Source organism: Macaca thibetana, chromosome 5 (genome assembly GCF_024542745.1).
Source record: "Macaca thibetana thibetana isolate TM-01 chromosome 5, ASM2454274v1, whole genome shotgun sequence".
NCBI lineage: Eukaryota > Metazoa > Chordata > Mammalia > Primates > Cercopithecidae > Macaca > Macaca thibetana.
The window spans coordinates 183,433,121-183,453,589 of NC_065582.1; the positions used below are offsets into that span (position 1 = coordinate 183,433,121).

General features: G+C 55.3%; 2 protein-coding genes across 2 annotated transcripts in view; one reads left to right on the forward strand and one right to left on the reverse strand.

The window, feature by feature from the left end:
- Positions 1-20,469, reverse strand: part of CFAP99 (cilia and flagella associated protein 99) — a 44,925-nt gene that overhangs the window by 22,022 nt on the left and 2,434 nt on the right. Inside the window, exons 2-4 of the mRNA XM_050789974.1 lie at positions 14,343-14,470; positions 4,466-4,610; positions 3,437-3,531 (exon numbers count right to left, since the gene is read on the reverse strand). Of these exons, the coding sequence (XP_050645931.1) occupies positions 3,437-3,531; positions 4,466-4,610; positions 14,343-14,453 (351 nt within the window). The 5' untranslated portion in view covers positions 14,454-14,470. The remainder of the gene's footprint in view (positions 1-3,436; positions 3,532-4,465; positions 4,611-14,342; positions 14,471-20,469) is intronic.
- ZFYVE28 (zinc finger FYVE-type containing 28) overlaps positions 11,819-20,469 on the forward strand; it is a 165,354-nt gene continuing 156,703 nt past the window's right edge. The window contains exon 1 of the mRNA XM_050792260.1: positions 11,819-11,826. The gene's annotated coding sequence lies outside the window, so the exon portion shown is untranslated. The remainder of the gene's footprint in view (positions 11,827-20,469) is intronic.

Consider the following 20,469-nt stretch of genomic DNA (forward strand, 5'->3'; position numbering starts at 1 on the left):
TGTCTCAGGGCTACTCCCTGCAGAGTGAGGAATGCTACCTCCTGGGAGCCACACCGTGTCACTGCTCACCACTGCTGACCATGGTGGTGACAGCACCCAAGGTGTGGCCCAGGGGCTTCCCTGGAGAGCCCACAGGGTGGCGTCCCAGTAGCTTGCTCTCCTTCTTCAAGGCCCAGGCTGGCCTCTTCCTGGAGCCCCAAGGTAGGAAGAAGGACCCCAATGGGATGGGCATGGCCCAGTGGGGCATGGGGTGTGGGATGGAGGGAGGCAGTCCCTCAGGCAGTACCCTTGGGGGTTTATGTGGGCTGTTCCCATGGACCTGCCTCCAGAGGCTCTCTCAGCTGGTAAGTGCACAGGCACCAGTGTTGGGGGCACCACCCTGGGCCCAAGGGTTCTGTGCGGCCAGCGCCCTGAATTCCTAGGGAGTCTCTGTAGCAGCCCCTGAGCACTCTCTCCTGGGCTGGTGCTTTGGGGACTCTGCAGGCTGAGATTGATCCAGGGTCACTTCCACCACTGTGGGACCCAGGGCAAGACAAAACATGGATCTTTGTTCAGTAATTTTTTTTTTTTTTTTTTTTTTTTTTTTAAGACGGGGTCTCGCTCTGTCACCCAGGCTGGAGTGCAACGGTGCAATCTCAGCTCATTGCAACCTCTGCCTCCCAGGTTCAAGTGATTCTCCTGCCTTAGCCTCCTGAGTAGCTGGGATTATAAGCATGTGCCACCACGACTGGCTAATTTTTTTCTATTTTTAATAGAGACGGGGTTTCACCATGTTGGTCAGGCTGGTCTCGAACTCCTGACCTCAAGTGATCTACCCACTTCAGCCTCCCAAAGTGCTGGGATTACCGCGCCCGGCCTCAATAATAATAATAATTATTATTATCATTTAGGAAGAGGTCTTGCTCTGTCGCCCAGGCTGGAGTGCAGTGGCACAATCACGGCTCATTGCAGCCTCAAACGCCTGGGCTCAAGTGATCCTCCTGTTTCAACCTCTTGAGTGGCTGGAATTACAGGTAAGCATCACCATGCCAGGCTAATTTAAAAAAAAAATTTGGCTGGACACGGAGGCTCACACCTGTAATCCCAGCACTTTGGGAGGCCGAGACGGGTGGATCACAAGGTCAGGAGATCAAGACCATCCTGGCTAACATGGTGAAACCCCGTCTCTACTAAAAATACAAAAAAAATTAGCCAGGTGTGGTGGCGGCGCCTGTAGTCCCAGCTACTTGGCAGGAGAATGGCATGAATCCAGGAGGTGGAGCTTGCAGTGAGCCGAGATCGCACCACTGCACTCCAGCCTGGGTGACAGAGTGAGACTCCATCTCAAAAAAAAAAAAAAAAAAACCAAAAAAATCCCATTTTTTTATAGAGATGAGGTTTTTCTATGTTGCCCAGGCTGGTCTCAACCTCCTGGGCTCAAGCAATCTCCCAGCTTTGGCCTCCCAAAGTTTTGGGATTATAGGCATGAGCCACCATGCCCCGCCTGTTCATTAAGAATGTCAAGATAAGCTGGGCACGGTGGCTCACGCCTATAATCCCAGCACTTTGGGAAGCCAAGGCAGGCGGATCACCTGATGTCAGGAGTTTGAGACCAGCCTGGCCCACATGGTGAAACCCTGTCTCTACTAAAATACAAAAATTAGCCAGGCATGGTGGCACATGCCTGTAATCCCAGCTACTTGGGAGGCTGAGGCAGGAGAATCACTTGAACTCGGGAGGCAGAGGTTGCAGTGAGCCGAGATCGCACCACTGCACTCCAGCCTGGGTGACAGAGCGAGACCCCGTCTTAAAAAAAAAAAAAAAAAAAAAGAATATCAAGATTGTAACAGAAGAGCAGACATCAGTGCCTGCTTGTTTCCAGTCTCCAGGTATCTCCCAGAAAATGCCATCAGTTCTGCTGCTTTTTCATTAAAATGAAGACCTTGCTAAAGCTATATACAAATGTGTACGCGTCATGAATTACTTACATTTCCATGTGGATGGAAAACATGTCGTTGACGTACACAGTGCTGGCTTGGGGCTGCACTCTCCCTCCCTTCACCTGTTAGGTGGCCGAGGCACTTTGTGAGCCGCCAGTCCCAGATCTCTGGGGCTGCAATCCTGGTGGGCTCTGCCATTCCAGGTCTCTCCCACTTCTCCAGGCTTGGAACACCCCCTGAAGACCTAGTTGCTTCCTTCAAGAGAGACCTTGAAGGCCTGGGCCCAAGGGCTTTCCCACTCTCTTCTCCAGGGAGTGACTCTCCTCAGCTGAAACTGTCCCCTCTACGCAGAGTAAGGAGGAGCGAGCCAGTGGCTAAAAGCCTAGTCTGAGGATTGGCTGTGCTACCCTCCTGCTGTGTGACGTTGGGCAAATTACTTATCCTCTCTGTGCTCCAGTTTCCGCAACCCTGGGATGGGTACCATGTAGGAGCAACCTCGCTGGGTCATTTTAAGAATGGAGCAAGAGGGCCGGGCGCGGTGGCTCAAGCCTGTAATCCCAGCACTTTGGGAGGCCGAGACGGGCGGATCACAAGGTCAGGAGATCGAGACCATCCTGGCTAACCCGGTGAAACCTCGTCTCTACTAAAAAATACAAAAAACTAGCCAGGCGAGGTCGCAGGCGCCTGTAGTCCCAGCTACTCGGGAGGCTGAGGCAGGAGAATGGCGTAAACCCGGGAGGCGAAGCTTGCAGTGAGCTGAGATCCGGCCACTGCACTCCAGCCTGGGCGACAGAGCGAGACTCCGTCTCAAAAAAAAAAAAAAAAAAAAAAAAAAAAAAATGGAGCAAGAACAGGCATGATGAGTGTCTGGGGAAACCTGGCAGTCAGTGGGAGTGGGCAGCAGCCAGCACGAGCAGCAGGCCCAAGCCCAGACGTTTCGGTCCGGAGGCCTGTGTGTGCCTGCTTCCCATGCAAGTGGCCCCAGGCAGTCAGGGGTGTGGGCTCCCGCAGGCTCCCCCTTGGGGTGCCAATCCTCAGAACTGACCCCGAACCAATTCCCTGGGACCCCTAAAGCTACACAGGGAGGAGAGGCTGTTCTGGGCCTGTTACAAGTCAGAAGAGGCCCCCCAGGAGCGGAATCGGATTTCCCCAGGACAAAAGCAGTGCATTTAGCCGCACTAGTCGGTGTGCATTGGGTTTTTTTTTGTTGTTGTTGTTTCTTTGATTTTTAGAGACAGGGTCTTGCTCTGTCACCCAGGCCCAAGTGCAGTGGTTCAATCACTGCTCATTGCAGCCTCAAACTCCTGGACTCAAGTGATCCTCCCGCTTCAGCCTCTCAAGCAGGTGGGACTACAGACGGGCACCAGCATGACTGGCTTGCTACTTCTTTGAAATACAAAAGAAAACCACCAGAGTTTCTTTCATTAAAACCAACCAGAATGGTGAAAGGTGGGCGAGGATCAGATGGACCTCACCCGTGGGCCTCGTGGCCTGGTGGGCAGGTAGGGGCGGTTCACCTTGCACATCTTATCCACAGGTTGGGACTTGATGATGTTACAGAACAGCTGGAAGCCGAGTTCCTCCAGCAGGAATGTGGCTAGGTAGCAGATCACTAGAAAACAGGGGACCTGTCAGAGGCTCAGGGACATCACAGGGGCACCAGGGGCACGGTGGGACTGGAGCCCAAGGCCTCCACCATGTCAGGGCACACAGCCACAGGAAAACCTCCACCCCTCTGGTGCCCACCTGAAAATGATAAGCAACCACAAACAACATTGTCTTAGAGTGCAATGCATTTGTGGTTGCAAAGCACTTTGTCAAATAATCCCATCTGATAAATTCTCAGAATTTGCAAAGGCTCCCCAGGTAAAAGTGAAATCATTTTGGACTTGTTTGTCAATTCTGAGCAGCTCAGTTGTCACCTCAAGCCAGCTAGAACGTGAATAAACCTGGGCCCAAGTTTACTCCAAGGCAGGAACTGTAACAGGCCCCTAGCCTGCAGCCTAGACGCACTGCCCATCATAAGGCTCCAGCTGGGTGGCAAGGGGTCGGGGACAGGAACCTAGCTCAGGACTGGCACCAATGGCTCCGCTCAGTTTCCCAGTACCCTACAGTGCTCGCCCCACTCCTCTCCCTTCCTGGACAGGGGCAGCAAGACCCTGTGCAGGGTCTCAGGACTGCCCTGATCGCCCCCCAGCAGCACGGGCCACCTGGCTTGCAATGGTCGTCCTGCCCCATGAAAGCAGACAGCTGTCAGAGGCTACAGGAAGCCCAGGCAGCGAGTCTCTTGTATTCAATCCCCCATAGGACTGTCCAGACTGCAGCCACAGGGTCCATCTTGTCCAAAGGCCTTGGGGTCAGTGGTGGCTAGGGGTCAGCCTACGGAAGGCTCTCGTGTTGTCCAGGCTGCCTTTGGGAGCTGGATGCCCTAAACTGGGGTGGCAGAGCCAGGTCCGGCTGCCCTGGGGCATTAGTTCCCTGTCTCCAGGTCCAGCCTGAGTGAACGGTCTCTGTGGCCTGGCCCTGGGGACCAGTCGGGCACGTACCCATGAAGCGGCTGCGGTCAACCCGCAGGCAGAGTCGGCCATCCTCCACGTAGAAGGCATCCACCACAATGGTCAGCAGCTTCCGGTACTCGAGGCACCCAGACAGCACCTCCAAAACAAAGCTCTGCGTCTGGGGACTCAGAGCCTGGAAGAGAAATAGCCGGTGGGGGGCCCTGGCTGGGCCGGGAGGAGAGGGCAGCGGTGGGGGTGGGAAACTTGGGCAAAGGCAGGGGTGGAGTGGCCCCAGGGCTGCTAAGGGCCAGTTAGTTGGGCCCCCAGGGCAGCTGGCAGTACCTCCCCACTCAGGGACTGGTCCCCAGATTCTCCTGTGTTGGTGAGATGAGGTAGGGGCAAAGACAGAAATAAACAAAGACAATGAGGCAGTGCAAGGAATGACACAAGGGACAAGTACTGTGAGGTTCTAGCTAATGAGAACAGGCCACCGCATCGAGGCAGAGCAGAGGGCGCCAGGGGCCAGCAGGCATGAGAGTCGCCTAATGCAGACAGAGCTTCAGTTTGCTCAGCTGAAAAGCTTCTGCAGATAGAGGGCAGTGATGGATGCACAACAGTGGGAACGTGCCTAACCCCAGGGAACTCTACACTGAAAAATGGCTACAGTGGTACATTTTACGTCATGTGTATTTTACCACAATAAATATATATATATATTTTTTTCCGAAGACGGAGTCTCTCTCTGTTGCCCAGGCTGGAGTGCAGTGGCGCGATCTCGGCTCACTGCAAGCTCCGCCTCCCGGGTTTACGCCATCCTCCTGCCTCAGCCTCCTGAGTAGCTGGGACTACAGGCACACACTGCCACGCCCGGCTAATTTTTTGTATTTTTCGTAGAGATGGGGTTTCACCATGTTAGCCAGGATGGTCTTGATCTCCTGACCTCACGATCTGCCCGCCTACTTTTATTTTAGATCAAATCTATCTTTTCCTTTGTGATTTCTTCAGTTGCTTCTTTTTTTTTTTTTTTTTTTGAGACGGAGTCACGCTCTGTCGCCCAGGCTGGAGTGCAGTGGCCGGATCTCAGCTCACTGCAAGCTCCGCCTCCCGGGTTTATGCCATTCTCCTGCCTCAGCCTCCCAAGTAGCTGGGACTACAGGCGCCCGCCACTTCGCCCGGCTAGTTTTTTGTATTTTTTAGTAGAGACGGGGTTTCACCGTGTTAGCCAGGATGGTCTCGATCTCCTGACCTCGTGATCCGCCCGTCTCGGCCTCCCAAAGTGCTGGGATTACAGGCTTGAGCCACCGCGCCCGGCCGCTTCTTTTTTTTTTTTTATTGAGACGGAGTCTTGCTCTGTTGCCCAGGCTGGAGTGCAGTGGCTCACTGCAACCTTCTCATCTCAGCTTGCTGCAACCTTCGCCTCCCGGGTTCAAGCAATTTTCCTGCCTCAGCCTCCCGAGTAGCTGGGACTACAGACTCCAGCCACCCACGTCCAGCTAATTTTTTGTATTTTTAGTAGAGATGGGGTTTCACCATTTTGGCCAGGCTGGTCTCCAATTCCTGACCTCATGTGATCCGCCTGCCTCGGCCTCCCAAAGTGCTGGGATTACAGGTGTGAGCCACCCCACCCAGCCCTTCAGTTGCTTTTACACTAAGATAACAGGGTAACGAGCTAACCTGAAGCATTCTGGACAAGCCACATGACCTTGTGGGGCCTCGGTTTCCACACATGTGAACGAGAACATTTTGGGTACTGCTCTGCAAATAGGGCCATTTCCACACCCTTCTAGTGTTGCCCTTGCAGTGCAGGGGCTGGAGGCCTGAGAACTACCCGCTTCAGCAGCTCTGCCTCTGGGGTTCTGGGTGCAGCCTGGGCTCTGCTAGCAAGATATACACTTATGGGAGAAATGGCAGGGGCAAGGTTGGGGGACGCCTCTTTTCCTCAGCTCCCCAGGGGTGGTAGATGCTGGGCTTCCCAGAGCCTTCTGCTCGCCCCTGCCTCTCCCACTCCATGTGGTGGGGAGCTGCTCCCTGCAGTGCCCTGACCAGCTGGGAGCCAGGACTGACTCAGCATGAGTTCTTCCAGCCCTTGCAACGGCTTTAAGCACAAGGTTCCCCGTGTTAAATTTAAATCCCTTTCTCCTGGGAGTGCCAGGACTGGTTTCTGGACTCCCCCTGGAATGCCAGCTGGTAGCAACGTTCTCCCGGGGACAGCCCTTCGTTCTAGGACTCCCTTGCGAGTGCCTCTTTGTCTTCTCAGCCTCCACATATTGGAGGGGCTCAGGGTGCAGTTCCCCTATGGAGACGTTTGTTCGTTATCTACTTTCTGAGTGATCGCAGCCAGCTTCAAGGCTGACAGCATTCTGATTGCCAAATGGACACCCCAGCCGGCACCGCTCCCTGAACTCAAAAACCTCGATCCTGCTGCCGCTGGGCCTCTCCTGGATACTGGGGCAGACGTCTCACATGAGTGCGTCTGAAACCAGCCTCCTGGGCTCCGCCCAAGCCTGCCCCTTGTTTACTGCCCCCAACCTTGTGGCACAGTAAACACGGTTCCCTGATCCCAGCGTGTCTCTCTGTCTCTCTTCCTGGCCCCTTGGCTGGGGGACCCCAGCTGCTCTCCCTGCCTCTCCTCTTGCTTCCCCTCAAGTCTCTTTTCGACCCAGCAGTCAGGGCGAGGTTTCTCAGATGGATGTTGCCTCAGGCGTCCTTCCTCACCGTGGCCAGCGAGGCCCTGCAGGGGCATGCCCAGCTCCCTCGGAGTCCCCGGCCCGCCCTGGCTCTCTTCCAGTCATACTGGCCTCCTGTTTCCTCATCGGGGAACTGGCTGTTCCCTCTGCCTGCGACCTCCTCCTGGCACTATCACCCCACGGCTGTGAGGACTGTGCTCCTGACCAGTCCTCGCGGGACATGGCCTGTCCTAGTCACGGCATGGCTTGTTTACTGTCCCTTTCCTGGCTAGACGGTCACCTGGGCGCTCGCCAGAGAGGAAAGAGAATACATAGATCACGGGGACCCAGTGACATCCTGTGAGTGGGGCTGGGCACGGAGAGGGGGCTCGGTGGGTGCTGAGCTGCCAGGAGGGGCTCTGCTGGGGGTTGGCACCTCAGTTTCCCTCTGTTTCCTGCAGTTGCCAGGCTGTACCCACACCGAGGGCACTGACCTCCCCCCCGTGTAACTGACAACATCTTGTCAGAGAAGCCCAGGAGCCAGGACAGACCCTTCCGAGAGCAGTGAGTCAGCATGGCCGCTGAGGGTGATGACTTTGCGGGACGCTGCTGACAACCTCCTCTGGCCTCCCCGGCTCAGGCAACGGCGACTCCACTTCTCATCAATGACGTCTGTGTTTTGGAAGTGTGAGCATGCATTTTTAATAAGGTCAGAGCCTTGAGCCCTGTGCCATCAGCCCCAGGCAAGGCGGGTTGGGCAGGGCCACACTGGGCCAGAGGGTCCTGGAAGCTGCAGAGCCAAGTGAGAAGCTAGTAAATGACATCCCAGTCCATGCCAGGCCCACAGCCAGGTCCTTGCCACTAATGCTGGGCTGGCGGCCGCCAGGACACGTGGTGCCCAGCCTATTCACAGAGAGGGGCCTGGGGCTGGGGGCAAGGGGTGACACATGCCTCAGGGGCCCTGGACCAGGTCCTTCTGACCCGGCCAGCAGAGATGGGCCTAGGCCAGGTGGGCTCTCTCTCCCAGAGGAGGCAGGGGAGGCCCTTGCCACAGGAGTTGGCTCCTAATGGGGAACCAGCCTGTCGCTGAGACCGGCCTGTGGCTGCCCAAGAGTCTCTGAGTCTGTGATAAAATCTTGGGCCTTGCTCAAGTTCAGGGCTCCTCAGTCCCCAACCAGGGACAGCAGCAGGCTCTCAGTAGTGAAGGGTCCAGCATTCACCATCGCTGCAGGGGTCTCTCAGCACCTCCAGAAGTGCACTTGTCTGCTGGACTCACAGGGTTGGGGAAGAGCTAGACCAGGGCCGGGCCGGGGTGGGTTGCGGGGAGGGGGTGCAGGGGAAGGGTGCAGGGCCAGGAGGCTGATTAACAACAGGATTTGTGATTCATGTCACCAATACTTGCTCATCAGTAACGCAAAGCCTGAAGTCAGTTAGAAAAGCAGGCAAAGGAAACGGAGGCTGCAGGGCCACACAGCATCCCTTCTACCCTCCTTTCCACCTAACAGAAAGAATGCCGTCCTGTTGGGCATGGTAATATGTTCAGCTGAAACCATATTTTCAACTCTCCTTGATGATAGAGCCATGTGACAGTTTTAATCAGTAAAATGTAATGACAAATTGCAAGGTGTGGCCTCCAAGAAAGCACCTTGAAAGGAAGGCACATGCCTTATACTGTTTGCCTTTCCCCTCTCCTCACCTGGGATATCGATGCAATGCTGGAGGTAGGGCAGCCATTTAGTGACTATGAGGCAATAGTACGTGTTAAGGCGGCTGCGTGGAGAGGAATGGAAAGAGCTCCTCATGGCACCATGGAACTGCTGAAGGCACTCTAGACTGCCTGTCTGCAGACTGCTTCTCATATGAGCAAAGATACCTTTAATTGATTAAAGTTACTGCTTCTCTGGATTTTATTGGATCCAAACACAGTTTCCTAACAGATACAGGTCCGAACAGATGGTTCAAAGTGAAATACATATTGCTTCAAAATTTAGGAAAATGTAACAAGAGAAATGATGGCTGGGTGTGGTGGCTCATGCCTGTAATTCCAGCTACTTGGGAGGTTGAGGCACGAGAATTGCTTGAACCTGGGAGGTGGAGGTAGCCATGAGCTGCACTGCAGCCTGGGTGAGGGAGTGTCTCAAAAAATTAAAAAAAAAAATACATAAAGTGACTTTCCCCACCTATTTGACTGGCAGAGATAACAATTTTTGCCTGCACATGAGGTTGGGGAGGGTGTAGGGGAACAAGCGCTCCCTACCTGCCCGGGAGAGCAGCAGTGGATCTCCGTGGAGAGCTAACTGGCAATCCACACTGAAAGCATGAGAGCCAATTACTCTCACAGCGAGAACCTGTGTCTTCTTGGACTTGACCTTGGGTGCATCCAAGATGCAAAGGGACAGGTGGCTAGTTAGTCCCACAGTGGTTTGTAACAGATCTCATCTCTAGATCCTTAATTTAATTACATCTACACAGACTATATTTCTTTTTTCTTTCTTTTTTTTTTTTTTTAGACGGAGTCTCGCTCTGTCGCCCAGGCTGGAGTGCTGTGGCCCGATCTCAGCTCACTGCAAGCTCCGCCTCCCGGGTTCCCGCCATTCTCCTGCCTCAGCCTCCCGAGTAGCTGGGACTACAGGCGCCCGCCACCGCGCCCGGCTAGTTTTTTGTATTTTTTAGTAGAGACGGGGTTTCACCTGGTTAGCCAGGATGGTCTCGATCTCCTGACCTCGTGATCTGCCCGTCTCGGCCTCCCAAAGTGCTGGGATTACAGGCTTGAGCCACCGCGCCCGGCCTACACAGACTATATTTCTAAAAAAAGTCATATTCATAGGTAACCAGGGGTTAGAATTTCAACATTTTTTTTAAAGAGCTAGGATCTTACTCTGTTACCCAGGCTGGAGTGCAGTGGTGTAATCATAGCTCATGGTAGCTTTTAACTCCTAGACTCAAGCAATCCTCCTTCCTCAGCTCCCGAGTAGCTGGGACTAGAAGCACGTGCCACTATGTTTGGCTAATTTTTATATTTTTTAATAGACAAAAGGTCTTGCTGTGTGGCCTAGGCTGGTCTCAAACTGCTGGCCTCAACCAATCCTCCTACCTCAGCCTCCCAAAGTGCTGAGATTACAGGCATGAGCCACCATGCCTGGCTCATTTTTTTTCTTTTAGAGAGAAATGGAATCTTGCTATGTTGCCCAAACTGGACACGAACTCCTAGGCTCAAGTGGATCTTCCTTCCCCAGACATCCTAGTAATTGGGACTAGGTACGTGCCACCATGCCTGGCTTAGTATTTTTTTTTTGGGGGGGGGGGGGCACAATTTAACCCAAAACACTGCCTTTCACCGCACTCTGCTGTCCAGAGTCTGCCATTTGGTTTATGTATTGTGTAATTTTCTGGCAAGTGGCAGTCTTGAGCCTTGGCCTAGCAAAATCAGTGAGTTGCAACAATTTATTGACAGCTGGAGAGGAAAACGAGTTGTCCAAACTGGATCAGGATCTAACGCACCATTCCACTCAGGCTTGTGAGGGGCTTTTCAAAGGATCTGAAAAGGCTGGGCGCAGTGTCTCACGCCTGTAATCCCAGCACTTTGGGAGGCCAAGGCGGGCGGATCACAAGGTCAGGAGATTGAGACCATCCTGGCTAACACGGTGAAACCCCATCTCTACTAAAAATACAAAAAATTAGCTGGGCATGGTGGCGGGCGCCTGTAGTCCCAGCTACTCGGGAGGCTGAGACAGGAGAATGGCGTGAACCTGGGAGGCGGAGCTTGCAGTGAGCTGACATCATGCCACTGCACTCCAGCCTGGGCGACAGAGGGAGACTCCGTCTCAAAAATAAAAAATAATAAAAAAAAGAAAGGATCTGAAAAACCAGTGCCTCTGAGGAACAAGCCTCCTTGCTACCAATGGGAGCATCTGTGCCCGTGCTGCGCAGCCCTCTGGATGATCCGTTGTGTCTGCCTCTGCCAGTTTGCTAGTATTATCGGTGTGCCAGGCTCCCTGTGGAAACGCACACCTGTGGTCGTCACGTTGTGACTTGCCAGGTAGCAACTAGTCTCATCTACCATTAATAATCTGTGGGTTATAGAAAACAAACCCAAATCCAAACTATTTGTTGTAACAAACTCATTTTTCTGTAATGGTTAGTATCAAGAAATAAAGACATGAACTTTGCCACTTTTTGCTTGAGGAAGGGGTAAACACACTCCCTTTCCCTGCCAAGGTGCTGTGTGGCTGCGCAGGCCAAGAGAGCGTCAGGGGAAAAGTTTCTCAGGTGGAGGCAACAGCTAGTGCAGCGGGGAACACGTGGAATGTTCCAGAAACACTAGGAGACCAGTGCCGCTGGAGCAGAGTGCACATGCGGCAGAGTTGAAGGCAGAGCTGATGATGGACAGATGTGGGCTAGAGGAATGAGGGCGCCCAGGAGGCGCCAGGGTTCCCACTCAAGCAAGGGGAGACGGAGTGGCCTCCGGCTGAACTGGGGATACCGGAATCAGCAGCCTCGGGGGAGGTCACATGAATTCATTCACCTGCTGACGGGTCACACGGGAGGTGCCCATTGTACACCCAGGGAGATGTGAGTCCAGGCTCTGCAGAGGTCAAGGATGAGGGAGGAGCAGGAGCTGTCAGCAGGTGAGGGGACCAGGAGTGTGTGCAGCACCCCGCACACCCGACAGGGGAGGCCGGAGCCCGCGAAGCAGTGGCTGCCGGGTGAGAGGCAGGCCTGGCTGGTGGGCGGGGGGGGGGTGTACCCAGGAAGCTGATTGGAAGGCCCCGGAGCTGGGGGCGGGGTCAGCTGGGTCAGAGGCGCTGAGGCTGCACCACTGGATTTGGCAACGAGGAGGAGGGGGGCGACTTAGACCGGCCGTGGGTGGAGGGCTGGGGAAGTCTGCCGGGAGGGGCGTGAGGGAGGATGGAGGAAGAGCTGCCGCTCCTGGCAGGGACTTCAAGGAGTCTGTTAGATGTCTGGAAGGCGGGGACCGCGGGAGCCGCAGAGGAGTACAGAGGGCTTTACTTTTATTTTTCATTTTTTTTTGAGACGGAGTCTCGCTCTGTCACCCAGGCTGGAGTGCAGTGGGGCCGGGAGTGCGGTGGGACGATCTCGACTCACTGCAAGCTCCGCCTCCCGGGTCCACGCCATTCTCCTGCCTCAGCCTCCCAAGTAGCTGGGACTACAGGCGCCCGCCACCACGCCCGGCTAATTTTTTGTGTTTTTGGTAGAGACGGGTTTCACTGTGTTAGCCAGGATGGTCTGGATCTCCTGACCTCATGATCCGCCCGCCTCGGCCTCCCAAAGTGCTAGGATTACAGGAGTGAGCCACCGCGCCTGGCCCAGAGGACTTTAAACAAATGTTTTTAGGATGAGAGAAGTAGCAGCACGGGTGGCTGACAGGAAAGATCCCGAGGGAAATGAGGGGACAGACAGGAGGAGCTGCTGGAGCTGCTCTTGGACGGGACAGAGGGGCTGGGCTGCAGGTGGGCCCAGGCAGTGGGGTGGGTGATGCCAGCTCCCAGGACAGGTTTCTGGCCAAGGGGACCTGGGCCTTCATTATTGTCTGTTGTGGACGGGTGTAGGGAGGGCTGGCCGGTGGGACGAGAGGTGTGCCCGTGGTGCTGGGGCCTTCAGGTGGGAAGAGGAGTGTAGATGAATCTGGGCCCCAGCTGTCTGCGTCACTTCCCCGCGGTGCTTAGGGGCTCAGGGAAAGAGCTGGGGGCCGGAGGGTGCTGAAGCAGAGGGAAGGAGGTGCCCATGGAAGCCTGTAGCTCTGCACACAGGCCCTGCTCCCTTCTCCACTCCTTGCTGCTGCCAGGCCCCAGCCGGAGGAGGCGCCTCTTCCAGAAGCTGGGAGCAGGGATGCGTCAGGGCCCCAGGCCTTCTCTTATGGCAGAGGCCTTGGCCCCAACCCCTGCAGCCTTTGTAACCTACTCACAACACCTCCCCTCTGGGCTTTCTTGAGGCTGCCCCAGGGGTAACTAATGAAGGATGAATCCCTCACTCTACCCCAAGGGAAGGTGGGCTCAGACTGTGGCCTAGGGGAGCAGCACAGGTGCGTCTGAGCAGGTAGTGAGGGCTGGGGCTGGAGCATGGCCAGGGCAGCCCCCAGGGACCACGCAGAAAGCAGCATACACAGGCCAAGTTCATCCAGAGCACGGCAGCACAGAAGGCTGTGGCCTGCAAGGACAGGCAGGCGGCCTGAATTAGCACACTTGCTACGAGCGCCCTCCTTCCAGGGGGCGAGTGCCCTCTCTCTGCTCCTGGGCAATGATGGGCCGGGATGGCCCATGAGACAGCCCCCCAGGATTTCCCCCGGTGGGCTCAGCTTCCTCTGGAGGCCCCATCCAATGGAGCCACGTCCCACATTCCTGGAGGCAGGGGCCCTGCAATCCAAGCTCCTGTTCCCTGGGCACCTGCCACTGACAGGTGGCAGATGTGAGATCAGCACCTGGGGGTGGGAGCCAAGACTGGGTGACAGGGAGGCCCCTGAGTGGGGTGGGGCTGCCAAGGTTGCAGGGGTTGCCAGGACCAGGATGGAGCTCTAAGGAAAACCCAGGGACAGGAGGACAGGAGCTGAAGAGTTGGGCAGCCTCCAGGTGGGCCTGTGACTTCTTCCAGGTGTGGGTAGGAAGATGAAGGAGATGTGTATGGATGCCTGCAGCCTTCGGTTCCCCAGGGGCCTCACTGCCCAGGCCAGCCCCTGCCTCTGTCGGAGACCCGGTCAGTGATTCCCAAGTCTCGGTTACCACAAATACAGCGCAAGCTGTGACCTCACCCACCCTCACTGCCACAGCCCTGGGGCCCCTGGGGGATGGAGGACCCATTTCCCGAGATAAGATGCCCTCCAAAGTGGGGGTGGGGCATGGGGGCACTCCAGGGCTGACCCTTCTCGTCTGTGTTAACTGAGGATGGAACCTCAGCGTGGATGTCATATCCCGGGTTCTGGCCAAGGCTTCTTTTCACCAGAGCCTGGCCTGACACACATTCTGGGTGCCAGGAGCACCTCCCTATACAAAGAGCAGGTCTCTGTGGAAAACACTGTCAGCTTCTCCCCGTTTGGAAGGAAGGCAGTCGTTAGGAAGGTATTTGATGCTGTTAACGAGAACAGCTGCATGACAGGTGCCATTGGTGCAGCCTCCCAGGAGCCCCCCGCAGACCAGCCTCCCAGGAGCCCCCCGCAGACCAGCCTCCCAGGAGCCCCCCCGCAGACCAGCCTCCCAGGAGCCCCCCCGCAGACCAGCCTCCCAGGAGCCCCCGGCAGACCCTACCTGCAGGGAGAGGGCCACAGCCTCTAGGAACTGCTCAGGGTTGTCCCTCTTGGGTGTAAATTTGTCGAGTTTCTCGATGACAGTTTCAATGCATTTTCCATAGTAGGCCATCTTCTCAGGGCAGGATCCTAAGAACAAACGGTGCAGGTCATACCCTCCAGACCTGGGATGTGGCGACAGGATCCTCCCCAGCAGCAACAGGAGTCTGCCAGGGTGCTGGGCCTGTAGCAGCGGGGAGGCTGGATGTGACTGGGGGCCCTGGCTAGGGTGCTGGACCTGCAGCAGTGGGGAGTGCCGGATGTGAGTGAGGGCCCTGGCAGGTACCCCAAGGTTCATGTCCTGTACTGTCTCCTGCAGGCCTCTGTGGCTCAGGAGCCCAGGCTGGCCTGGGTGAGTTCACCCTCAGGCCCCCCATCACCACAACCCCAAGCCAGCTGAGTGCCCCTCAGGCCCCACAGCCATGCCTCCTGGATGGGGTGACCCACCCCTGCAAGGGGCCCATGGCAGAGAACAGAGGCACCTCTCAAGCCAGCCTCTTAGCATCCCTCAGCTTTGCCCGGGAAGGTGACGGTTTCTTCGTCAGACCCTGCTGGGGAGCAGAAGGTCCTGGGTGAGGGTGACCTCATCACACATGGTTGAGGCAAGAAGGAGCCTGGGGTCCCTGGGGTCAACACCGCCATCCTGACGACGGGGGAACAGGGCCCTGGGGAGGGCTCGCAGGGGCGCCGAACACTCGAGAGGCACAGCAGTTCCAGGGGACAGACTCGCCCAGAGCCCCTCCCAGGGGACCTTGGAGAAGCTGCCTAGGGTGAGGTTGGCACCCTGTGTGAACCAGCTCTAAGGACAACATGTGGCCCCCAAACTATCCTCAGAGAAGGCGGGGCCTGTCAGCAAAGGCCGTCATCCTTGGGTGCGGTGCAGGCCTGGGCTCTGGCTGGACTATGCAGGACAGTAGGGCAGCACTGGGCAGAGGGGGGCCCTTCTCACCCTCCTCTTGCTCCATGAGTGACCAGCTGCTCTGGGCCAGGCTAGGCTTGAAGGGCCATCAAAGTTGGGGACAGTGGGAGTACCTCTCCTCTACCCTGCAACAGGCTAGAACAGCCCCAGGTAGCAGTCCCCAGACCTAGACCCTCCAGGCTGGAGACTGATTAAAAAAATACAAACGATTCCCCCAACCACCACTGACACTGGAGGGTCCTCGGTGAGATGCTGACCCTGGCTGTGCTAAAGGGTCATGTTGATCTGCCCCCCGCCTCTCTTCCTGGCCAAGACGCAGAGAGAAGGGGAGGCCAGGTGTCACCAGACACTTTAGAGAAACCTCTGACATGAAACATAGAAACCATAAGAAAAGAACCAGGAGAAAACGATGCACAAGGCAGGAAAAAGCCTAGAAACCAGGCACTGCCATGCAAGAGAAGAGGAGATACAGCGTCCAAGGAACAAGCAATGGTTGGAGAAAGAGAGGGCTTGTGGAAACCAAAATATGATGGCAGAACTAAAAACATAAACAGGAGACGGAAGGTAAAGTTGAGGAAATCTCCCTGAGTAGAAAAAGATGAAGCTGTAGAAAGTAGGGGAAAACACTAGGAAAACTAGGGAACTATTACTGAAGGTCCAAACCCCGATTAACAGGAGTTCCAGAAAGATAAGAGAGAAATGCCCTAGAACTGAAGGATGTGGTCTTCTGGGCGGACAGGGCGCCCCTGGCAGCTCAGCACAGGGAATGGGTCGTGATATTTCAGAGCCGGGGATGCCCCTGAACACGTTCAGTGGAGGAAGAGTCAGGGATGCAGAGGAATCTCGGCTGGGGGTGCCCTGGGAAGCAGGGGCTGAACCCAAGAGACTGTCGTCATGGGGAATTTCCAGGCTGCAATGCAGGTAGCCCCAGGGTGACACTGGCTGGCAGGACAAGGACAGAGAAGGAGGGAAGGGGCTCCCAGGGGTGTCTCCAGGAGGAGCACCTGGCATGTTCTGCGAGTGGGTTTAATCACACAGTTAGGGAAAGAAGCTGTGACGCTGGCCCTGGCCAGGGATGGCATCAGCCCAGGGCCAATGTCTCCACCTCCCTGCTGGCTGCACCACCTGAGGCCTGACATGGGCTGTTTTTTTTTTTTTTGAGATAGATTTTGCTCTTGTTGTCCAGGCTGAAGTGCAATGGCACGCTCTCGGCTCACTGCAATCTCCATCTCCCAGGTTCAAGCGACTCTCCTGCCTCAGTCTCCTGAGTAGCTGGGATTACAGGCGCCCACCACCATGCCGGGCTAATTTTTGTATTTTTTTTTTTTTTTTTTTGAGACGGAGTCTTGTTCTTTCGCCCGGCTGGAGTGCAGTGGCCGGATCTCAGCTCACTGCAAGCTCCGCCTCCCGGGTTCACGCCATTCTCCTGCCTCAGCCTCCCGAGTAGCTGGGACTACAGGCGCCCGCCACCATGCCCGGCTAGTTTTTTGTATTTTTTTAGTAGAGATGGGGTTTTACCGTGTTAGCCAGGATGGTCTCGATCTCCTGACTTCGTGATCCGCCCGTCTCGGCCTCCCAAAGTGCTGGGATTACAGGCTTGAGCCACCGCGCCCGGCCTAATTTTTGTATTTTTTAGTTGAGATGGGATTTCACCATATTGGCCAGGCTGGTCTTGAACTCCTGACCTTAGGTGATCTGCCCGCCTCAGCCTCCCAAGGTGCTGGGATTACAGGCGTGAGCCATCGCGCCTGGCTGGGCTGTCCTTTTAGGGGCTGCTGTAGGGACCAGTCTGGCTGTGCATGGACACAGAGGCCAGCAGGAGCCTCTCTCTAAGGAGGCCAGAAGAAAGGTCGCTTGGAATTTGGAAATCTGGCTTGAAGCCCTGATGCCAAGAACAGGCCCTGGAGACCAGGCCTCCCAGAACAAAGCGAGCATGAGCCTCTGGCACGGCCAGGACCGTCACTGCCTGGGAGCCTGCCCTGGGCCCTGGCTGGGTCACCTTCCCCCACCCCGTGTCTGGAGACCAGCAAGGCTGCCTGGCTACGCGTTCCTCTGCCAGTGCGGTCCTGATGATTCAGGGCAGAGGAAGGGACGGTGATGCTGCTGGCTTGGAGGACACCAGATCAGAAGCCATTAAACCTGCAAATCCACAGATGCTGAGCTGTAGATGCTGCAGCCAGGCTTGCCTGGGCAAGATGAGAGAGGTTTGTGGGTGAAGCTGCCCAGACCCTCTGAGGTCTCCCACCCCCTCCACGGCCTGCCCCTGGGGACCTGCCACCTAAGCTGCCTCAGCCCACCCTGCAGGAAACCTTTGCTTCTTGGAAGGCTGGGCCATGGAAGAGAGACCACCCACACCCCACCTCAGCCTCAGTGTCCCTTCACTCTCCTCTGATCCCCTCTAGCTGAGCCTCTGGGGTGAGAACTTCGGCAGCTGTGAGCAGAAAGGCCCAGGAGGCCCAGTGAGCACCCTCCCTCGAGCCTGCCACGGCAGGAACACTCAGGTGGGGCCTTAAGCTTGTGACAGGCTCCCCTAAGTCCCTGCTCTCTCTGAATTCAGCTCCTCTCCTCGGGAGGGTCCCAGCAGGCCAGGCCACCAGTATGGCAGGGGTGTGGTGCCGTGAGGTGCAGTGTGGGCGTGATGGCCAACCCTGGTGGGTAGGTGGATCTAGGCAGCCATAACACAGCCAGGGGGCAATAGGCTGCTGGCGGCAGGAAGCACTTTTCTGGGGCATTGCTCACTGGGGATGGGGGACCTGTGGCTTTCACTCCAGGCATTGCAGAGAGCAGTGGGGGCTCCCCGTAGGCAGTGAGCTCACAGCTCACAAATCCCACTCCCCATCTTTGCCAAGGTCAGCCACATTGAGGCGCTTTTTAAAACCCCACAGCGTAACTGGGGACTTCTCTACAAAAAAAATTAAAGAATGACTCAGGTATGGTGGTGCGCCTGTAGTCCTAGCTCCTCGGGAGGCTGAGGTGGGAGGATCCCTTGAGCCCAGGAGGTCGAAGGTGCTTTGGGCTACGTCTGTGCTACCACACTCTAGCTTGGGTGACACACTGAGATCCTGTTAAATAAATAAATAAATAAATAAATAAATAAATGTAAAAGTCTACTTTTAGAGAAACAATGTTAAAGAATGAGTTTTCTTGCCCTGCCTCCACCTCACGTTGCGGGTCAGGTTGCCCTGGGATGGGGTCCCCTTGCCCCAGCCTTTTCTAATCTGCTCTGGACACAGCTCTGTCTGGAGGAACTGGGTATACACCCAGGAAAGGGTCTTTTCCTGCGCCTGGTGCGGGCGGTGAGAGTGGGTGGTCTGCGCGAGTGTGGTGGCAGCTGCTCCCAGGGTGGAAGAGTTTCCCTGCCGTCTCCCCCTGTCCTGGAGCTGGAGCATTCTGGAGAAAGGATGATCCTAGGCATCCTTTGGTGATGCAAGTCGAGGAGAGCAAGAGGGCCATGCCAAGCCCGTCCCCCCAATCCAGGGCAGACCTGGTAGGAATGAACTGGAAGGAAAAAATGGACAAACCAAGTTGCAGATGGGGATGCAGGGGAGAGGAGCCCCTTTGGAGTCCAGCCTGACTCAAATTGTCCTGCCCTGCCCCTGGAACCCTGGTTCACTGTCGGGCCTGAAGGTCGCTGGGGCGGGGCCTCTGCACCCTGAATCTGGCCCAGAGCAGGTGTACGTGAAGGTGGATGTAAGGAAAAGAGATGCTTGAATTCTGAATCCCACTGAAATTAGCCTAAGAACTTCATCAAAACAATCACATCTTTGGGGAGGAAATAGGTATTAAAATTCATCCACTTCTGACGCCTGCTTTCAGCATCTCAGCTATATTCATGTGTTCACTCATTCTCAAACTCTCAGCCTGATTTTATTTTGTTCCTGATTTAGGGTCTTACTCTGTCACCCAGGCTGGAGGGCAGTGGCTCAATGATAGTTCACTACAGCTCAAGTGATCCTTCTGCCTCAGCCTCCTAAGTAGCTGGGACTACAGGCGTGCACTACCACGCCCAACTAATTTTGTACTTAATTTTTTTTTTTTTTGTAGAGACAGGGGTCTTACTATGTTGCCCAGGCTGGTCTTGAACTCCTGGCCTCAAGCGATCCTCCCACCTGAGTCTTCCAAAGTTCAGCTTTAATAGTGAAGTACCATCTATGTGGGAAGTGGGATTTAATTTCCAAGCTTAATGACTTTTTTCTCATATTGATTTTTAACTCCATTGATCAGGACTTGACTATCTTATATTTAAGGCAACTTTAAAGGTGGGCTGGACTAGGCCAGGCACGGTGGTTCACGCCTATAATCCCAGCACTTTGGGAAGCCAAGGTGGGCAGATCACTTGAGATCAGGAGTTCCAGACCAGCCAACATGGTGAAACCCCGCCTCTGCTAAAAATACAAAAATTAGCTGGGCACGGTGGCGGGTGCCTGTAATCCTAACTACTCAGGAGGCTGAGGCAGAGAAGTGCTTGAACCTGGGAGGCAGAGGTTGCAGTGAGCCGAGATCATGCTACTGCACTCCAGCCTGGGTGACAGGGCAAGACTATCTTAAAAAAAGGGTGGGCTGAAGCTTCTCTTTTCTTAGGAAATATTTTTTTTTTTTTTTTGAGACAGAGTCTTGCTCTGTCGCCCAGGCTAGAGTGCAGTGGCCGGATCTCAGCTCACTGCAAGCTCTGCCTCCCGGGTTCACGCCATTCTCCTGCCTCAGCCTCCTGAGTAGCTGCGACTACAGGCGCCCGCCACCTCGCCCGGCCAATTTTTTGTATTTTTTAGTAGAGACGGGGTTTCACGGTGTTAGCCAGGATGGTCTTGATCTCCTGACCTCGTGATCCGCCCATCTCGGCCTCCCAAAGTGCTGGGATTACAGGCTTGAGCCACCGCGCCCGGCCTTCTTAGGAAATATTTTATAGACACAAATGAGATTATATGAGGAGGTTTAAATTCCATCAGACACAAAACAGCTCGACACTCTCAACCACTAGGAGATAACTCATTTACCTAAGATCTCAAATGTATGTTAAATAAAATATAATCTTTTCTCCTGATTGAAGCCAGTCTCCTAAGGGTTGCTGCCAAGTCAGCCCCCATGGCTTCTGCTTAAAGCACAATCCCACGTGGCAGGTTTTGCTAGTTGCTTTTCAATCTCCACTCCCCCTTTCCTCCCAAATAAGAAA